We start from the raw sequence: 21,702 nt of genomic DNA on the forward strand, positions 1-21,702 counted from the left end.
TTAACAAGAAAAGACAAGTAAAAAAAAACACAAATAAACAAGGAAATGACCTAAAAAAATGTTAAAAATTAAGATTCATACATTATATATATACATTCTGCAACAAAATTTTAAATATATAATTAAGAGAATCATAAATAGTATTTTCATTCAGATTGATTAAATGTAATTTAAATTTTCTGCATTGAGTAGTTTTACTTTAAATATTGAACTGCGTTTTCCTTAATATACTTAATTTACATACAATTTTCAATACAGAACAGTTACAAGTAACAGTGTTTTTTCAGTGTGGTATTAGTTCTTCTACTAAAGTAAAAGATCTGAATACTTCCCCCACCACTGAATTCAAGACATTTTAATACTTTTTAAGGACCTGCAGACTCATTGTATGTACAATACCAAAGCTTAATACAGGCCTGCTACATACAAATCTCATCTTTTATCAGTCGCAAAACTCCTTGGCCAAAAGTTTGTGGACACCCTATGGCTTGGATCCAATTCAGGGAAGTGTTAATGCTGCAGAATAAAAGTATGTCTTATGAAGTAGTTTTCCTGTTTGCCTCCATGCATAAAAAATGACCTGTAAAGATTATGTTTTTTAACGACATGCTCCACAGTCACAGATGTCCACATACTTTTGGCCATATACCACTTACAGTGGAAGTAAGATGTTTTAAGTGAGAAACTTTTCCTCCTTTAAAGGTGTCGTATACAACAGTGTTTGACAGAGCTGGCATTGTGCTGAAATTTGGGATTCTTCCACGTGTTCACGCAGCTCACCAACAGGTGGCAGCAGCACTACATCACTCGGTTCAGACGGGAGTCCTTTGTCTTCCCTCCATCATTATTACTGTTTATGTATGATGGAAGGGAGCAGCAGCAAAATGCTAATCTGCTGATTAGCACCCCGAGTGTTGCTTCATCCATTACAGCTTTAATATCTATATTTATACAGAAGTCAAATCACAGGCCATTACATTAAGAATTCAGAATGAATAAGGCTCTTGGTTAATTCAATAACTTGTGATGTGCATTTAAGTAGCTGTGCTGGACAGTAATTTAAATTAAAGTCTCTCCATTTAAATTGCGCATCTCATCAGATAAGATTTAAGGGATGATCAGTGATGGGATAAAAGCTCACTGATTGAAGGAAGGAAGCACAGTTCAGGCTTTTGTCAGGGGAACTCCAGCATGTGATGGAGCAAACCAAATCCCCAGAATTAAAGGGGACATTTGTTTTTTCATCTTGACCCTATTCTCTCCAATGGTAACAAGTTTTTAAATTATTCCAGTATTGAGTGACAGGGCTGCAACCAGCAGAGGCAGAGCAGGCTGTAATGTAATGTAATCTCTGTGGGCAATTGTGCATCGTCAATTTACATCAACTAAAAGTGCTTGTTTTTGCTACAGGCTCAGATTGTTATTCTAATGGTAATCCATCCGACCTTTACATACAAAAAAAAATTGGTTCTTTTCAAACATTGTAAACGTCACTTTTCTATCTTGCTTAAACTACACTACACCACCCCCACAATCTCCTGCAGGACTGTCCTGTTTCCTCCATATCTGTAAGCTTTCAGAAAATGTGCACAAATACGGACAAAATGAACACAAAGTCCAGACAAAAGGCTCCATCTGTGTCTGAATACAAAGCTAAAAGGGTTCCCACAGTCATGGTAAACGGGAAGAGTTATAGAATTTCATTTTCACATTTTCCAGGCCTGGAAAAGTCCTGGCATTAGTGACAATCATTGAAAATTTTGAAAAAGTCTTAAAATGTTGTTGTGTGTGATGAAATTATTATAGTAATCTTCCATGAATAACAACCTGCTCGCTGAAATTATGTCTAAATAGAGTTTGAAACACTGGGCATGCAAGGCGAAGGAAAAAACTATCATGGATCCTTGAAAAGTCACTGAAAAGGTATGAAATGTTGATGAAAATGTGTGGGAACCCTGATCTAACACTGAAAATAAATGAGCTCTAACTGTGACATTGAGGAAAAGATCCCCACAGAGATACACCTTTGTGTTATCACGTTTGTTTAACCAGAAACAACCGAATTCCCCATCGACAAACCCGCCAGACTTCATTTAAATAAACAGTCGTTTTACCATCGAAAACATCCTTCATTCTAAGTCGACAGAAGGGAAATATAAATAAAAACCGTATTGGTTGGCCTTTTTTTTCACTGCTCCAACTATCAACTCTGGTTTGGTTTAAATTAACCCTTAAGTCACCCAGTCAAAGGTGATAATATGCTGACTGTATACACACTAAAATTACAGCTTTTTATAAATGGAGTCTGGTGGGTTTGGCGATAATGATTTTGGGGCTGCTTCTGGTTAAAAAGGATCTCACTCTAGACATCCAATCCATTCATTGTCAGACATTTAGAATATAAATCTGAGCCCCTCAGAGGCTAAAACAAGCACTGTTATGGACATACACAAACAGTGCATAATTGCTCTTTGTGGTTTCATCCCAGGTGGTTTAGCAGCCGCCGGCTGCAGCGTTCTTGCTCAATACTGGACCAGTATCAACAACTGTTGTTCCCATTAGTCACTCAGACAAAGAAACGTGGGAAAACAGGCTCCAGGTGGGAAAATACTTCAGTTACCCTTTGATAATTGTGACTTTTTTTCAATAGCCAACCTGCGAGCCCTTGATTGCGTAAGCTCGGCCACGAGAACATTATCATCATTGACATTCACTTATAGCACCCTGAGCTGAAATTGTTCTTTAAGTAGTCGGCAATTTAAACCCACAGCACCCATTTCTCATTAAAATACACATCTTTTCTGCACAGGAACTAAATATATTCCTGCTACATTAATCTAAAGCTGGAGAAAACTGCTGTTCCTTATAATGAGCCCCCAACAAATAACATATATTACAATCATAATTATAAATGCCTCCTGTGCCATTACTGGTGAACAAAAAAGACGGGTTTTTTTTGGAAAAGTGTTTCAGTTACATCTGAATCATGAGGCAATCTGTTGCTTGTTGCTCCAAAGAGGAAAAAAATGACTTGGGGGGAGGGGATTAAACTAAACTCAGCAGTTTTCCTACATTTAGCAGCTGAAACTGCACTGCTCATTTACTAGATGCTGGAGGCTCCAGTCTCCCAAGGTTAGGTAAATGTTTTCTTTAAATTATAAAGGACTTGGATCTGATATCCCTCTTATTACAGGATGCTTTGAATCATCTTTTTCATATTTCATTTTTTTTTCCATCACAGCAACAGGCATCAGATTTCATTGCCTCTTTAAAGCTCGCAGCAGCGCTACGATAAAGAGCCCACATTCAATGTCAAAGAAAGGATATCTTTGTAATTAATGTCCCAGATTTTCTTTAATGTTCAAAGTTTCGTAGTTGAGCTCAGACACCTTAATCCTAATACAAGAGAAGTTATGTTCCTGAAAACCAGATCACATCATGAGGAATCGATGCGTCTGCATGTGCACCAGGAAATGGACAAAATTCAAGCATTTCTGGTCTCACAGCCCAGTCGCCAGAAGAAAATGTTTCAAATGTATCGTATGAATATTTCTAAAGTGACGCAGAATATCGGCTGACTATCGGCGACGGTGAATGAAATGTCAGAGTTTGAGATATTTCCAGCTGCTTTTTAACCACCAAACGTGGACATCTTTTCACGACCTTTCACTGTTTCCTTTTTTGGATAGTGCTGTGAAAAGCACTTGTTTCTTCCCAAAGACTGTCCTGTCAGAAGCTGCTCAAAGTGTTTTTTTTTTTTTTTTAACAGATGTGGGATAGTGTCATGGAAACATGAAATCAGTGCATTTCCTGCTGAGATAGTGCCTCAAAAGGTGTTTTTTTTTCACAAAACACTGCTGCATTTCTTAGCAGGACAGCAGCATGAAAAGCTGTTGTCATATCGAGAGCGACGCTGCATTTTTTGCCGCCAGGATACGGCCATGAAAAGCAGTTGTTGTTTACTAAGATGCTGCTGCGTTTCCAGCTGGGACGGTGCAGTGAAAAGTGGTTGCTTTTAGTCAAGTCATCGCTACGTTTTCTAGCTGAATAGCGGTTGTCATTTCCAGAGCGACGCTGCGTTTCTTGCTGGGATAGGGCCATGAAAAGTCAAACATATCGGTGATTTGCAGAAAGGTATAATATTTATGTGTATTCTGGCGATTAGGTTGTGTCTCACATATGCTTTAAATTCACTGTTCCAACACGTTTTCCATTTCACATCAAACCCATCCTTTCCTAGATCTTAATTTGCTGAATTTGACATTAGATCTAATCGTTTGTAACATGTTTGCACTCTAATCATGACTGGGGAACTTTTACAGGCTTGATATTACAGTCTAATATCAAATAAAACAAATTAAAATGTGAAAACTACAACACACACAATTAGTTAGCAATTCATTCCCAAATTTCAGAATCAAGAAAATGATCACATTCATTTTCCATACTTGGATAAACCAGTATAAAAGCTTTGAATTTCACTGTTTCCTTCTTTACACAACACGCCCACACTCCACATTTACTGTAACTGCTGTGCAAAAGGAGAATGTGAACACAAACAATCTGCACCAGTGAGGCTCAATCCAGATCCAGTCGAGTCCCAGCCATATTGAGAAAAGAGCGATTAGGTCATGTAGGTGTGGTTCCGCTGCTGGAAAGCTAAAGAACATTGAGCGAGCGCGATGATGAATCATAACGAGGCTGAAGTGTTGCAGCGCTCCCCCGACAGATCTGTAGTGCAGATGCCAGATGGATGTGGAGTGGAGCTGCGCAGCTATACTCCTTTTTATTTTCTCTTCTTCCAGCGTGAGAGAGATTTAAAATAAAAAGACGTTACGACGATCCTGGCTGAGCTCCTCGTGAACAATGAACAATAAAGGCATGACTCAATCCTCTACCCCGCTCCAGTTGTTTGCCAGTATTTGTTGGGAAAGTGCAGGAAGCCAGGAAATCTTCCCATAATTCTCTGAACAAATCTCACACTGCCTGATAATGATGAATGTGACATCTCCTGACTGAAATGATGTCAAATGTGAACGCTGTGCTGATACTCAACGCGCAGGCAGAGGGGGAGAGTTTGTGTCTTTGTCGGTGGCAGATGCAGCCATGTCTGAGCCGAGGGGCTCCGAGGAGGGAAAAGCACACCACAGGCTGCTCAGATGATTCGTGCCGCCTCTGGCCTCGACAACACAGCTACGCATCTTTACTGCTGCCAACACAGACCTGTTTATTAACATAGTCACTTGACACTGGCATATGCTTGCGGCTGTGTGGGCGAGGAAGTAGGATATGAATGTTAACAGACTGTTTGTGTCTACTGGCGTGAAAAAAAACAAAAAAACGGAGCAATTGTAAAACAACAAATTTAACTAATAAAATCCATCTAAATTTTCATTAAACGATCAGTAAATAAATAGCAAAATTAACTGTATATAAAATGACAAATATTTGCAAAATAAAGTATGGTCATTGGCTCCCAGATGCACCAAAAACGGAAATGAGAGCCACACACACACAAGGCAGCATTGCATAGTTTTAACTCAACACCTAAACCAGAGTCCTGCAAAAAGTGCATGTAACAGATACAAAAAGCACGCAAAATAAACTGGATGTGGGTGAGACGTGGGCCGTGTTACCAACTTGGTGATTTTCTCGCTAGATTTTGCAACTTTTCAGAATCTCTAAGCCACTTTAGTTTTTTTTTTTTTAAAGTGACGACAAATTCAGGGACTTATTCGGACCATCAGGGAAAGGCGTGCATGGTGCAGCAGGTGTTGGACAGGCAGGAGGTGAGGAAACGTCTCTCTTTGTCTGAGTTTAAATTGTGACGCTGACACGCTTCCTTACAGGACTGAAAGTGAGAAATCGGTGCACTAAAGTGCTGTGTGAGCGCCACAGCTCTCATGCAATTGTTTTGTTGACAATTTTTTAATATGCAAATGAGCATATGAAGTTATCTGGTGACTTCTGGAGCCAGTGCTACTTTCATTAGAAAAGATGGCAACGCTAGGATTATTCACCTTTCAGAAACGAGTTATTTAAGTTTACACTTTCATTCAACATAAACCAGAGATCACTACATGTTCAGTTTCCGCTGTTAAATATCTATGTAGCCTTTCTTTATCTTACATAAGTTGACAACCAAGCTCAAGGAAATATTGGAGCTGGATATAATGTTTGGGTGCAACCAGAAATGTTTCTGTTGCTTGAGTATCAAAAGCTTTTATCAAATATTTGTCTTGTTCGTATTTGTAAGATAGTAACTATTTCTTTAGCAAATTCTACAGAGGTTACATACACACCAATACATTTTCATTTTAGAGCACTATTTTAAAAATGCAATAAAATGAAACCAGTTTTGAAAACTTAAATGTCAGACAAAGGTCAGTGGGAAAATGACCGTATTTATTTTTAGACGTGTGTCAATTTTGAAGAAAAAAAAACTAAAAACGGACTCAGTGTGTGAAGTCGTACTTTTCGAAGTCTCACTTTTTTGAGGCCCAGCAATTTCTGTGGGCGGGGATGAGTGAAGTTAATTTTTGGGGAGTCCTGTAGGTCTACCTTTAAGTAGTTTTCAAATGTATTAGTGTATACGCAGCCCGAGTGTACAGCCTGGGTTTTTGGTTATACGTGGGATTGCGTGTCACATATAACAAGTCGGTTCTTAGGTTCGGGGGTGCAGGGAGAGCGTGGGTTTGCAAAACTGGACATACGCAGGACTCTGACCTTAACTATGGCTGCACTGAAAGGAAGTAAAAGCAAATGCGTTAATCAGACAACAGTGAGAAGTAGCAAACTTCACAAACCCAATCCAATAATAAAACCAAGCAGTGGTGTCCTCCGAGTCCACGCTGAGATGTGTCCACTGGTGCTGTGAACAGCCCGACTGTGGTGCTGCAACAGTTTTTGGTTTTCCTTCCTGAAATTGCGAGGATTGTTTTGTTTGTTTCCACTTTGTCCTCAGTGCCGTCTCCACTCTATTTCCGGGACATGTGCGCGACAATGTGACCGAAGGCCCATTTGTTCTTTGTGTTTAAGGTCTTTGTCAGACATTATAGTCTGGCGCTTTGCCCAGCGGCTGCCTCAGTCTGATCTGCAGGGTCATGAAGGCCCCGACCGCAACATGGAAGAGGATCTGCCACATGTTCCTCAGTTCATACAGATACATGTTGGACAGACAGATGAGTGCAAACGCCAAGAAGGACTTACTGTTCCTCCACACAGAGAAGTAGGCAAACAGGTAGCACTGAAAGAAGAACGGCAGAGAGAGATTTGAATGCTGCACGCTTTGTGTGACTGACATTGACCAGTGGCATGTTTTCATCATTAATGTCCTTCACGGGACAATAAGTCTGCTCAGTAAGTAAGAAATCCCTTCTGATAACTCTGTTCCCCACATCAGTCTACCAATTTGTGGTGCTCCATTTAGTATCAGGAGCTGCACAAAAGGAGCTGATGAAAATGTTTTAGAGACGGCAGTGGGGGTGAAAGGCATTGAGCTTTTGCTAATGTTAGTCTCGCTGACAAGCTGCTGAGCTGTAAAGTGCAGGGCTGTTAGTCAGCCAGTCAGCCGGTGACGGGCTGCTCTTACCGCAGACTATCACTTACCTGATACAGACAGGCTGCTGTGCCGAGGAAGAAGGCAATCACATAATTAAAGTCTTCATCGTCGTTCTGCAGGCAGAGAGAAAAAGGATTTTTTTTTTAGCACCAGCAGTCCACGTCTAGAGAAGGCATCATAAAACCAATATGACACAGAAAATTAATTTCAGGTTTTTAATTTAGTCTCGTCTTGTTTAATGGAATTTGATGTGATATCAAGGAATAGAACAGACGGCATCCGGTAAAATGTAGATTAAGGTTAATGAAAATTTGGACCTTGTTTTGGTAGTTTCTGCCATCAGATATAATAACTATTACATTGTTTCATGATGGCGCAACAACGTCAGATGAGGCAAAAAACACAAGCTGATTTAGATTAAAGGGACACGTCGCTGATTTTTCAACCAGCTTTCTTTTAAAAGAAATGTGAGTAGAAGACGTACATGAACAATGGTAAACTTCCGGATGACGTATTTTACATGATCGGGCATTTTGAGTCATAATTCAACAGACTGCTTGAGTATATTTCTGATTTTGGACCAGTCTGCCAGTGGAGCTGAGGACGCCCCAAACACCACACACCTTTAAAAGAAATCTTAAGCCCGACCTCTTCAGCCTAGCATTTTCAGAATTTCATGAACTCTTTTCCTCTGCTCGTTTCGTCCTTTGTTATATTATGTCCGTATTCGTTGCATTGTTAATTATATTGTATTTGCATTGTTTGTCTTTAAAGGTGTTTAGATTTCTCTTTTTATTGTCAAGCCCCTTGTACTGTATATATTTTTTTGTCATCATCACAATATCAACTTGTGTGATCAACACATGGCAAACGACTGCAATCTTTTTGGAGTAAGCTGAGAAAGTAGCAGTAAAAAACGGCATTTTATTGGTGCGTTTGGTGCTCAGTTCAACTTTGAATTTTGCAATAGAAATGGTCTACCAGCTCCTACATTGGTATTTTGGCTTACTGTAGTGTCAGTTCTTTGAGTTTCTTCAAATACTAATCTACTTATGTAAATAAACCATAATAATTTATAAATTACTAAAACCGGTCATAAAAACAATTTTTAAATTGAGGTTTTTTCATTACATTTTACAAAATAAAAAAATACATACTGATCCAAAAGATTTTTAAATGTAGAAATATAAAATATTTCTTGATATTTCATGATTTATTTGACCTACTGTATGCACAGCCTTAGCTCTCTGCCTAATAAAGAATTAATGCTCCTGCCATCATGATTTTTATCAATATTTGTATACAAGATTATGGAAACTAGAATTAGCTTTCTTCTGCAAGAAGAATGAATGCTCTAGCGATTATGGTTCTTATTTTAGATCTATTTAAACAGGATCATGCAAACAACGACCAACCGCAGCCGGCGGCGAGAGGTCCGCTGTCAAAGAAAGTTAGAAATGATTTTGTTACATATTTTTAAATTCAACAAGCAATTTGTTGTATTTAGCAGTAAACTGGAGGCAGCAGGAAGGCAGAACTGAGTTCACTCTAATATCTGTTTATTTATTGTAAGCAGAATAATTATCGCAGTATTAACGTCATCGCTGACTGCATATTTTCCACATATCCTGTAACACTGCTGGAAGTTTGTTTATGATCTGTCTGATCATATGACTGCTCGAGTTTCTCGCCCCTCTAACTTTGTTTTAGTAATTCCACCACATTCCTCTCAGGAATTAAGTTACGTTTATTATTACCAATATCACTGACAGCTTAAACTAAGAAGACTCAGTTTGTATGCAACCAGAAACCGTTGTGTCCTCAGTTACGTCCTGCGTTATGTCCTCACCTGCAGTATGCTCTCTATAGCGTGGACTCCTCGCAGCAGGTTCAGGCCTCCACAGAGGATACTGAGCACACAGGACACGATGCCTGAGAGAGTCACCGGCTCCAACATCTGTGTGGGAGCTGGAAGAGAGAAAGGACGTGGAATTACAGGCTCAGCAAAATCTGCCTTGACAAATGAACTACTAAAACATGAAGAAGAAATCTGCTTCCCGAAGGACAAAACATAATCATTTTCTGAAATGTAATTATTTATAAAGACTTTTATATGCAGGATAAAAGAATAAATCCATGAATAGCAATGAAAAGCCAAGCAGACATTGCTTTTAGATCGTCTGACTTCCAAAGTATTCTGGCTCGGTAAAAGGAGTGATGCGTCACTATTATCAGATTAGCATACTTCAACCCTCGGGACAAAATGATTTATGTTCTCAGAAAACGGAGACTGACAAGGGCAACCAACAGAGAGGGAGCAAAGCGTGGAGAGCTGCCCTGAAGAGGATGTCAGAGGGAACACAACCGCTCCGAGTGACCCGAGGTGGCATCGCTTAGCTGGGGGCAGCTGAGGTGTGACGGTGCGTACAAGAGGGCTGTTGTCGTCTGGGGGAGTCGAGGGGTATGAAGGCTGAGCCTCAGAGCAGCCGTGGAGCTGTTAGACCGAGTGAAAGAGCATCTGACCACCGCAGTGTTACTACAGCCCTAAGATTTTTAAAATGCCGAAAACACAAATGGTGACTGTAAAGGAGCTCTTCCTTTGGTGAATAAAGAAACAATCAAAGTGCAATATTGTATTACTAGGAGTGTGCCACATCATGTTGCTCACAATAGCACTGGTGCAATCCTCCTACAATAAGTCTAAAAAACACAGTGTAAAGGAAATGAAAAAAATGTTTCATGGAGATCATCAGGCCTGACAGTATCCAAAAAGATCATTATTTTTCTTTTTGTTTATTAAGATTTTTACTGAAAAACACCTCAAGTGAACTGGCTTCTGGGAACACAAGTCACTAAAAAATTTCTAAATATGTAATTTAGGGTCAAAGCAGCAAGAATTAGCTTCAATCCAAATTTGAAATATTGCTATTTTAGTTTTTTCAGTTTCCTGAAGATGGGTCGATTTGGGCGTGGTTATCCCCGATCCATATCACGTAATATGGATAAAGCCTAAAAAAGTCAAAGTCAGGTGTCAGTTGATACTAATTTCACACGCCAAACTGAAATCCCTCACTACTCCTTTTTTTCAATAGGGTGAGTTCAGAAACACTCAAGCTGAATGCCGGAGGCACAAACTGGACCCTTCATCAATTCAGAGCGGTGTACGAATGCACCGTTCGGTTATCCTGAGCCGCAAAGCACCAAACAAAGTAAATGTGTGAGGAACTAAACTGTTAATGAATGAATGGAGAGACAGAACACTCTGTGGCTTCAAACAACAGCTCGCTCATTTTAGTGTAGAGCGACAGATTGGATTTATAAACGCAGCCAGAGACAGAGAGCTGGAACAGATAGAGCCGTACCACGTCGACTCTGCTTTGCTCCATGGCTGTTGTCACGGAAACAAGACACAGTTGACAAAGGTGGGATTCAAGGAGGTGTCAATCAAAACGCGATCTGCCACGGCTTCACAGTCTGGAGAAGTGCTGTTATCCTCAAAATGAGCTGTTTTCAACTTAGTTTTCTAATAGTTGGAAACATTTGTTTTTGTAGATACTTAATGAGACACTCAACTTTGATATAATATGTGCATTCTTTCTATTTCAAGCCACGTTTCCAGAGGCTTCAAGCAGCGATATGAACGATGACAGGTGCAACGGCACATGCAGTTTTGTTTCTTGGTGTATTAAAGGCTCCAGTATTTTAAGGAAACATCAGCGACCTTTATATGTCATTCTATAACAAAGATCAGTGCCAACTGTGCCAAGAAAAGATAACACTTTATTGATCCCACAAAGAGAAGTTGAGTAGTTAGCATTACAATAGAAAACCTCTATCAGATGAGGTGTGTGGAGCTTGAATGTGTTTGTGGCAGAGGCTCATGTCCTACCTATGCCTTTGTATTTCGAGGGTGCGTGCACCGAGAATCCATTGATAGCCCGCAGGTCCTCAGGGGAGAGCTGGTAGGGAGGTCGCAGCTTGATCTCTGTCTGCATGTCAGCCAGGTTGATCTTGGTGGACAGCGAACGCGGGCTGTTGTAGCGCTGTTTGGTCTTCTGGATGAAGGTGTCTGACGGATGAAAGTCAGCAAAACAAGGCGGTTAATGACCCAGGCAGCAAACTAGGGAGAAAAACACATTATTTGTATGGAAGAGACAGACCTTCTGCCAGTGTTGGAGCAAGATTTAAGTCTCTGATACTCTAGATTCTCTCCAACGTGATTCAATACAACATCCTATAAACACTGATTTACTGTTAAAGACATTTATAAAGCTTATATGCAAAACATTCTCTCGTTTTAAGTATTTAAACTTTACTATTTGGGGCATTGGTGGCTGAGTGGATAAAGCAGGCACCCCCATGAATGAAGACAGTGTTCTTGCTGCAGCAGCCTTGGGTTCAACTCCCACTCAAGGCCCTTTGTTGCATGTCGTCCCCGCTCTCTCTCCCCCTTCACACTACTGATCTGTCCTGTCTAATAAAGGCTAAAATGCCAAAAAAAATTATCTTTATAAAATGTTACTATTTGCTGTTTCTCCCTGCTTTTACACCATTTTAAAATTATATCTTTGGATTGTTCATGTGTTGGATTGTAAATTGGATGAGACATGTACCACAGGGGAGACATTGGCTGAGTGGATAAAGCAGGAGCCCCATGAGTGAAAGAAGTGCACTTGCTGGTTCGACTCCCGTTTGAGGCTCTTGTTGCTGCATGTTGTCCCCTCTCTCTCTCTCTCTCTCTCTCCCCCTTTCCCCCACTATTAATCTCTCCTAACTTATAAAGGCTAAAATGCCAAAAAAAAACAAGAAATGGAAACTCTTCTTCTTCTTCTTCTCTTCTGATGGATATTTATCCAGATTCTCAGACACTTTGTGCAATCACAAAATTGTTAAACAGATTAATCAAAAAAGGCATTAACCTTGAAGCCCTACTCAGGATACACTGTAGTGTTTGGTTGTGATTTTTGCAGGAGTTTTTTGTGATTAAATGCCATTTTATGGTGTAACCACTTTCACTAAACACGCTTCTTTCCTCATCTTCTACTGTTGTACTTCCTACATTTCCCAGAATACCTTTTATTGAGCTCTACAGGACATACCCTGGTCCCTTCAGTTTTCTAAATACATAAAGATTGACCCTTTTTTGTCTTTTTGGGAGGGACAGCGGGTGTTTATCGGGAGATAGCAGGTCAGCAGTATGTGCCACATAGAAGTGTCAAATATCGTCTGAAAGCAGGGACCTGCAGATTCATTTTAGATGCAGCTCAGAACTGTGTGTCAAGTTTTTCATGTCATATATATGTAATGAACATTTTGTTTTGGTTAGGCTTTTATATCTACAGCATAGGGGCTTAGAACATTATGTATGTGATGTCTATTCCCTTGATCAATTATGTCTCACAAGCTGTTGCAGCATTTTTTTATTTAATATCATTTTTAACACAGAGAAGGTGCAAAATTTAATCATTTTTTTTACCTCTTGAGAAAATAGAGGCACTTGGATGGCAAGTACTTTTGTTCTGGAAACTACTGAGAAACCCATTTATCACCAACACAACTGTGAGAGCCAAACACCCTCTGAATGCCTGAGGGATCTGGTTCGTGGTTGTAAAGTTTCATGAGGTTGTGATTATCTTAGAGGTCACCGCAGGTCATTTTATACAGTGAGGTAAAAAATATATAGTCTCACTACTATGAAATGGCTACTTTGGGGACTGACACTGTCACAGTCATACCAAATGGATACATTTGAAGACTGTTCAGGGGCTCCAGTACGCAGAGATATTCAAATACAATAGGTGACAATAACACATTTATGCTGCATAAAGCTGAACAAAAAAAAAACTCCCTGGGTCATGGATAAAGTGGGCATGTCTGTAAACCAACCAGGAAACTAGCACAAGCCAAATGCTGGTAAAATATGCAATTGTCTGCTAGATTTGCTTCAGTCACCAGCCAAAAAAACAACAATGGTTATCTATCGAGTGGCTGGTAGATTTTGGACTCCACCAGCCAAAGTGACACGTGGCCAAAAAAAGGGAATTTGCAATCCTGTGGGTAACCATAAATCCCATTTTCATTTAGATATTTTGAAATGAGAGGTCAAGGGACCAGTTGCCATTTTTTTTCTCACCAAAATTTAGCAAACTTTGAAGCATTATTAATTTGACCCTTAGGGACTGTTTGCCACATTTTTCATTCTTCATTTTTTTTATATTTTTGGCTGTGTTCATGCATACGGCTTAAATCTTAGAGTATCCATCTCAGCTCCTTCATTCATACCGTGAAAACAATTCAAAATGCAATTCCTGATCCTACAGCCATCAAAGCATAAAAACGTGCGTTTTATTTCTGGGTGTCAATCTGGGCATATGGGCATATTTTGGATCATTTCCGCATATTACTGATGAGCAGTTGACATAATAAAATTAACTATGGGGTAGTTAGCTTAAACTTGATATAAACACCATGGAGCTCACCGAATTCAATAAAGGAGTACGGCCGCACGGCGCTGCTGATTCGTTTGGGTTCATAGGTGATGATAAACTCCTTCTGCAGCTCGTCCAGAAAGCAGAAGGCGAGCACGTTGGGGTAGTTCGCAGTGCACACCATCAGGTATCCAACACCCAGCGCGCTTGTAAAACTGAAACAAACACACACACACACACACACACACACACACACACACACACACACACACACACACACACACACAATTATTCCTTTTCATGCACTGCACTTCCTCTTGACAGAAACCCTGGGAAACTGTAATTAGGACACCAAGCTAAATACAATGCAGAATATTAAAAAAAAACAACACAATGGCATTTCTGATTCTGCTGGTTGCTGCTCTGCACACAGTACAAACACTATTTCAGCACATTTGTGCCTAAATGAATTCACACGTTCACAGCCAATTAAACACAATCCCACATTCACGTTCGTATCCACCTCGGCACACGCTCTATCTTTTGGCCCCGCAGTGTTAATTGATACACTGAGCACAAATTAAATTCCCCAGATACAAAGACTTCTACATTATCTGAAGAGCTCAGAGCACAATCGAGGTGAATGTCTGTTATCGCAAACATCTAAATTGATGTGGAACATTAATGTCAACAAACACTACAGACGGATCAGACACGGCGAGGAAAAAAAAGGCATAAATACTGAATACATCTGAAGAATGAGGGTGAATCTGATAACAATGTGTCACAGTGGAGCTGTAGCACTTCAGAAATTAAGCAAATAACTAATACACAGATGAAGGTTAATACTGTTGCCTTTAATGCCTACAGTGAGTGCGTAAAGTTAATTTATATACTGCCTTTCAAGAACTGACATCTCAAAGTGTTTCGCAATAAAAGACAGAAGAAACAGAAGAATCAAAGGGTCCAAAGGGAATGAATTTTAAAATTTAGGAGCCACAACTTCAAAAGGCGCCTTCTTTATTTTTATACCCAGAGGGGGGAACAACCACCGACAGGCCCTGATCAGAAGACCTCAGACACTTACTGGTGATATAGGGCAGCAGCAGCTCAGTGATGCAGGCAGGTGCCTGACCCTGCAGCTCTTAAAGTGATTACATAAATCTTGAATCAGTTTCTTTGTTAGATGGGGAGCAGCCTGTTTCATCAGCTGTACACGAGTTGGCACTTAAGTTAGAGTACAAAGATAACATTTATGTAACCTAAACAAACAAGAAATGTCTCTCACACTGACAGCAGATCCGCTTCAGTCGCAGCTTACCAAAACTCTGTTTTTGTTTTTTTAAATTACTCAGTAAAGGGGTCTGTTTAAAGGTGCATTATGAAAGATCAGGACATAATTTTAGTTTAAAACATTTTAAAAGTGGACCTAACCCTGTCAACAGAGTGTATTGCAGAGATATCCACTATCCAATAGTGTTTCCCCCCCTGTTAATGTTCAGCGCCCTGTTGGTGGTTATGGTTAGGGCTGCGGGTTTGGGTCCAGTTTAGGTGGAGAAGAAACACATTATCGTATAGTCATTTAGTCTCAGTAACTTATTTAGTGTGTAAGAAACACAGCAACAGCAGAAGCTCCAAAAAAAACAACCGTTATCGCCATCACAAGCAGCTCCCGGTAAGAGGCAACGCTCCGCAGCAAAGAAAAGAAGTGATGTAAGAAAAGCAAAACCACAGCAAATATTGGTGTGGCTTTCCAACGGCCAAGAAAGCTCTTAGAGAGTAAAAAGATGCAGTTTGATGCTGATCGCACGTTTCTTTTAGACCAGTAACATCTAACCTTGACCATTTACCGAAACATATCTTTGGTGTAACTAATGACAACACGAACTGAAGGCTTACAGTTTGCGATACACTTTTTAAATGGCGTGATGTGACTGTGGCGTTGCTAAAACTGAGCTCAGTAAGCTTTAAAGCAAACTATAAAAAAACACCACACGTGAAAATCATGACCAGCTGTATTGTTGCTCTGCTGTCAGTTATTATGAGTGGCCTTATTTATGCCTGGTAAACTGCAGTAGACGGAAATTTAAAGGGTTAAATACTGTTCCTTACTGGGTTGGACTCGGTGGATGGAAATTACAGATAGACTTTAACAAGTCACTTGCTGTCCACGAAGAATGGACCCACGACCTATTTATGGGCCACAACCTACCAGTTGGGAACCACAGCCCTTTAATATTTTACTGATACTATATCAGAAAACATATCATAAACTCACTGCTGAGTAAAAATGAAGTTTGATCAAATCCAACAGTATAACTGGTGTAAGTGATGATGCATAAATAAGAGTAAAAGCATGAATATCATAGAATGTAAAGTAGTCTACGCTAAGGTTACTGCAAAGCTCCTAAATCCTTTTAGATAAAAGATTTATTATAAATCCCTCATAAGATATACAAGGATTGAAACAAAGTGAACTTGTGTTCTAGAGGTGTCTAAATTAAGTCAGTTATTTATGTTACAGTTTGCTGATGAGTCATTTTCACACAGAACGAGGCGAGGAATCTCCTCCTGCCTTCATGACGCAGATATATAACAGACAGAACAACAGCCTCTAAAGAACCCGAAACATCACAGAAGAGATTAACCTGCGACTTTAAACACCTTCCGCTTTATTCTGACCTTCACTGTCTCCTGACCCTCTCTTCTGCACGTGCTTCAGGCCCCCATTGATTAAAGAGACTCGTATCAAAAGAGACGCCGGTTGTTGAAAGCTATGGCTGACTCATTGATGATTCTGAGTTTCTTTTGAGTTCATGTTCTCTGTCTTAATAAGACTAATTAGCTCTTAACAAACAGTGCTTGAGAGAGTTTCAAAGCATTTCCCCGAGCACCAGCAGAGCTTTTAGAAACAGTTTGACACCTCAAATGAAGGCTTCGCTGTCAAATCACTCAAATTAAAAAGCATTTTTCCATCAAAGTTGTGTGAGAGGGTCAAGAAGAGAGCAGAAAATCTGCCAGCAGTAGACTGTTTAATCTCCAGTGGGTGTCAAATCTCTCACGTTAAATCTCTAAACTGTTTTTTTATTGAAAATATGTTAAGTGAATCATCTCACAGTCATACAAATACAGCTCTTCAAGTACTGACAGTTATCCACATTAAACAGGGTATCATACAACAACTGTTTGATTAAAATGAGCAAAAGATTGGGAACTCAAAATCTTCCCTCCATAATGACCTACTTGACATTGTACGGTCCAGTCTTGAGTGTGCAGCGGTCGGGGAACTGGCCGAGCTTCTTGGAGAGACCCTTGAGATGTCTCTTGGTTTCCTGAAGCTCTCTGTCCTGCTCATAATCAGTAGATGCAGAGAGAGGCAGGCCGTCTCCGACCCGCACCACTGAGGCGAACAGCACCATCGACATCTTACAGCTGTGGCAATCTCACTGCAGCCCTGCACACAGACGAAAGAAAAGGGAGGAAGCTTGTTGAAAGTGCAGCAATGCTGAGTGTTAAGCCTGAATCATCACAAACATCATGATTTCAGCCTTTCACAAGTATGTACGCCTCTGAAACCTGAGAAAATTGGTTTGATGTATTTTGATTAATTGCAACTTGGAAAGAAACATCCCGCAACTTAAAATATAAAATAAAAGGTATAAGGTGTGAAGAAAATCATTAGAAAATTAGCACGGGGGGTGTTATATGATATTATCAAAAAATAATTTATAAATCTAGTCCTTATATATTTAGAGTTATTCTACAAAATAAAACATTTTTAACATATTTTTCTTTTTGAAGCACTTTTTAAAGTCATTTTTGTGGTGGAGGGGGGTTCTGTTGCTTATTTTCAGGTAATTTACATTCTGGTCTTTGACCTTCCTGCCTGGTTGTGACAAGTGAGCCTCCTTGTTTGTTTGCTTTTTGGTTGTCTTTTTTTGGTTTGGTTTTATTGTTTGTCTTTTTTCCAGTTGTTTACTTTATTTTTCAGTCATTTTCATCAAAAATATTTGTTCATTATTTTTTATCTTATTTGTGTAAGGTATTGGCAAGTTTGGTGCCACTGCAACTCACTGCAACTACATCTTCCATATATGTATATATATATATATATATATATATATATATATATATTTTTTTTTTTTTTTTTTTTTAAAAAATTTCTGCAATGATGTTGTTTTTCCAATTGAGGTAACTGGTCAGGGCTGAAGTAACTGACAAAACTAAATAAATAAAACTAATTCTCATAATTTCCTGATCTTTTACAGACTAAATGGCATATCAATAATTGATGAAGAAGGGGAGGCAGCCCTCTGTTGGCAGGTTTGTTGTGGGTCTGTATTTCTAATATTCTGTAATAATGGATTCAATTATGCTCAGTGGGTTGTTCAAAGTTTCAGATATATTTTTTTGGACCTAGCCTGATCTCTACTGACCCCTGACCCGTCTGAAGAGCTCCTCTATATGAAGGTCTACATGGTGCCCCTTGGTTGGTGGAAAAACTTGCACAGTAGTGCTGCAGACTCTGAGGCCTTTCAGAACAGATGTATACAAACTTAGATTACACACAGGTGGACCTTATTTAACACATTATGTGACTTTTAAAGGTGATCTGTAGCTCCAGGTCTTATTTAGGGGCATCATGGCAAAGTGGGTGCACATATACGCACGCACCATTTTTCATTATTTTATTTTTCAGAATATTTTAGAATTTTTTTTTAAATTCATTCACTTCATCAATTTTGACAATTCTGTGTAGGTCCATTACAAAAAATCCCAATAAAAATCCATTGAAATTACAGGTTACAATGCAACACAATAAAAAAAACACCAAGGGGGGTGAATACTTTAGCAAGGCACTATGGTTTATATTTTTACTTCTTTTCTTATACATTTTTTAACCTCTCATTTATTTACTCTTACTTTTATCACTTTTTTCACTTCCTTTTTATCTGTAGTGTGTAACATGTTTCAGTCTTTAAGCTACTACAACACCTGAGTTTCTCCCTCTGGGAATCAATAAAGGCTCATCACAACAGACTAACAAACATACTGAGATGTTAGTGAGGCCTGCATGATCTCGAGTCTCTGGGACACACACTGAATCACAGTTTCTGGGTACAGCATGTATGTTTTGAGCCTGAGCTGCTCTGAACGATGATCAGATCGGTTATGTGAGAACCATGGAGAGCTCCACACAGTCAATGAAGGGGCGTTAGCAGGAAACGCAATCACGACGAGCATTTAACGCACCTGTGACAAAAACTGAACAGCCTCAAAGCAGACACCAGAGCTCAACATTACCACCTGGGTTAAGTACCCCAAAAACACAGAAGCGGTAAGAAATTACGACGACAGTTAGACAGAGTAAAGGCGTTAAAGCGAGCTAGCTCAGCTGGTTAGCAGTTGGTCCGAAGCTAAAAAAAAGTAGGTTTATTTATCCACATACAACTCCCGTTAACGTTTGTAGCATTAGCTAACTACAAACGTCGTGCTTAACCGTTTCTCTATTTTGCAAGCGACATGTTTTACGTTTAATAAAAAGTCACCAACTGGCTACACCAGAGCAGGCTAGCCTCCATTAGCAGCTAATTAGCATCTAATAACCATCAACAGTTCACATTTCCTTCCAGCTAACGTTAGCATGCTAGGAAGCTAACAGCTAGCTACTTAGCATACCGACAAAGCTGTGAGCGAACCCGGACAAAACACACTTTTCTGACGGTTTCCGGTGGTAATTCGGGTCTTTATCACGCACCTGGACGACTGTAGCATCATGTGTACATCTGTGATGTGCAGTGGTTGGAGCTGAGCAGAAGGAAGCTCAGGAAGCTAACAGACACCCGTGACGGTTCCCTGCGTTTACGTGGCCGCTTCGCGGTGCATTATGGGTAACCTCTCATCAGCACCAAAAAAACAAAATAAATTTTTTTAAAAAAGCACTGTTAAAATAAAACATCGATAAAATATTTTTTTAAAATGGAATTCGGCGTATTTTAATTCATAGTAAAATTGAGAAATTATTTCAAAAAATTTAAAAAATATTTTTAAAAAAATATAAATGCGATCTCTATCACTGCTTCTGCAAAAACGGATCATTTTATTTTTATTTTTATCTAAACTTTATGGTTGCTCCCATTGAGATTAAGAATCTCTTTTTCAAGAGACACCTGGCCAAGACAATCAACAGTGAAAAACACAAAGTTGCAGACAGAGACACAAAAGGATACAAAAAACAATTCACAAGCACTAAAATAAGCATTAAGGTTAATTTTATTTATTCATTATTTGTCATTTAAAAAGTGCAATTATCCTCAATGTGCAATTGAGTACATATTTATCCGTAAACACACACACACACACACACACACACACACACATACACACATATATAGAGAGACTATTGAGTAGTTGTGAGCACCTTGTAAATTTATGTTACTTTTTTTGCACCTTGTTTTTTATTATTCAATATTTGTTATATTTGTAATTATCTTTTTACTATTGTATTGTTCTTTTGCTTCTTATCCTGTACCTCATAGCTGCTGTATTGCTGCAAATTCCCCCACTGTGGGACTAATAAAGGATTATCTTATCGTATTTATTTTTGTTCTGACTCACATCGCCTTATGTATTCAGCAGTCTTATAATGTTTTTGTCACTTTTTAAGACAGTTTCGGGGTTTTGGGAAAAAAAAACTTTAAAATTCATCTTTAAAGCCATACACTGAGTGTTTTGTGTCTCTCTCTCTCTCTCACACACACACACACACACACACACACACACACACACACACACAAATGAGGTGCAATTTTATATATTACTGTGCAACATTGTACAGAAAAACCCATTTTGACTTAATGGATAGTAAAAAGGAGACAAAGCAGGAGCTGAGTGAAACAGAAATTATTCAAGAGGTGCTGGTTTATTTACATAATATTCTCCAATGTGGATTATTAACATGATATCGATATTTTATTTCTAAATCTCAAGGTTATCATCGATACAGGCTCATTGCAACACCCCTAGTCAATATTTATCAGTTTTTCCTCATTCATTTTTGTCTGATTTTCCGTGTACTCAGGACTTTCTCTCTTAATGTTATTGTTCTTATCGTTAAAACTAGTTTTGAAAGACACACCTTATTAAATTACATATGATTTCTTTGAAATATAAATTTAACAAATAACTCATTTTAATCCAATACTGCATTTAAATGAATAAATTCATGAATTCTTGACTCAAAAACAATTTCAAGCATTTCTCCTGGAGTTTTTCACATGGAGACATTAAGCCCCTCAGCAACTAGGACACCATGAATCATGTAAAAATGAGAGTAACAGTGCTGGATGGTACAATAGAAAATATAATGTAAATAATAAATTATAGCAAAAAAGAACTTCTAAACTACTAAAATGCTTCTGCAGTATATTTCTCTTCACCTGAGGTTGTTATTATTCATGAAGGTATTAACTTTATAATAGACACACCATGTTTCATAATTTAAATCTCCATCACATTTTGTATCTTTAAAATTCTCTCTTCTCTACTTGCTCCAGTTGCAACTTTCTCACTGAAAGCCGGAAACAAATTAGCCTTTCTCCTGAGCATCTGAAGCTGAGAATTTTTTTCTTTTTTCAATCTTAAAATTAAAATAACATGAAAGATGAATAATGCGTACCCGGAGTCTGCCAAGCGTTTGTGCTCCACTCAGAG

At 39.0% G+C, this 21,702-nt stretch overlaps 1 protein-coding gene across 3 annotated transcripts in view; it reads right to left on the minus strand.

Moving 5' to 3' along the window:
- sec22a (SEC22 homolog A, vesicle trafficking protein) overlaps positions 1 to 19,876 on the minus strand; it is a 35,462-nt gene extending 15,586 nt beyond the window's left edge. For 2 of the 3 annotated variants that reach the window (XM_088083652.1, XM_088083655.1), the window contains exons 1-6: positions 19,748 to 19,876; positions 17,233 to 17,443; positions 14,041 to 14,204; positions 11,451 to 11,630; positions 9,411 to 9,529; positions 7,609 to 7,674 (exon numbers count right to left, since the gene is read on the minus strand). In XM_088083652.1, the coding sequence (XP_087939778.1) occupies positions 7,609 to 7,674; positions 9,411 to 9,529; positions 11,451 to 11,630; positions 14,041 to 14,204; positions 17,233 to 17,414 (711 nt within the window). In that variant the 5' untranslated portion in view covers positions 17,415 to 17,443; positions 19,748 to 19,876. Of the gene's footprint in view, positions 1 to 340; positions 7,247 to 7,608; positions 7,675 to 9,410; positions 9,530 to 11,450; positions 11,631 to 14,040; positions 14,205 to 17,232; positions 17,444 to 19,747 lie in introns of those variants that run through there. The other variant, XM_042494921.2, reaches the window with a different exon arrangement.
- Between the last annotated feature and the right edge of the window lie 1,826 nt (positions 19,877 to 21,702).

This window comes from Plectropomus leopardus, chromosome 10 (assembly GCF_026936395.1).
Source record: "Plectropomus leopardus strain MGB_pleo_1.0 chromosome 10, ASM2693639v1, whole genome shotgun sequence".
In the NCBI taxonomy this organism is placed as follows: Eukaryota; Metazoa; Chordata; class Actinopteri; order Perciformes; family Serranidae; genus Plectropomus; species Plectropomus leopardus.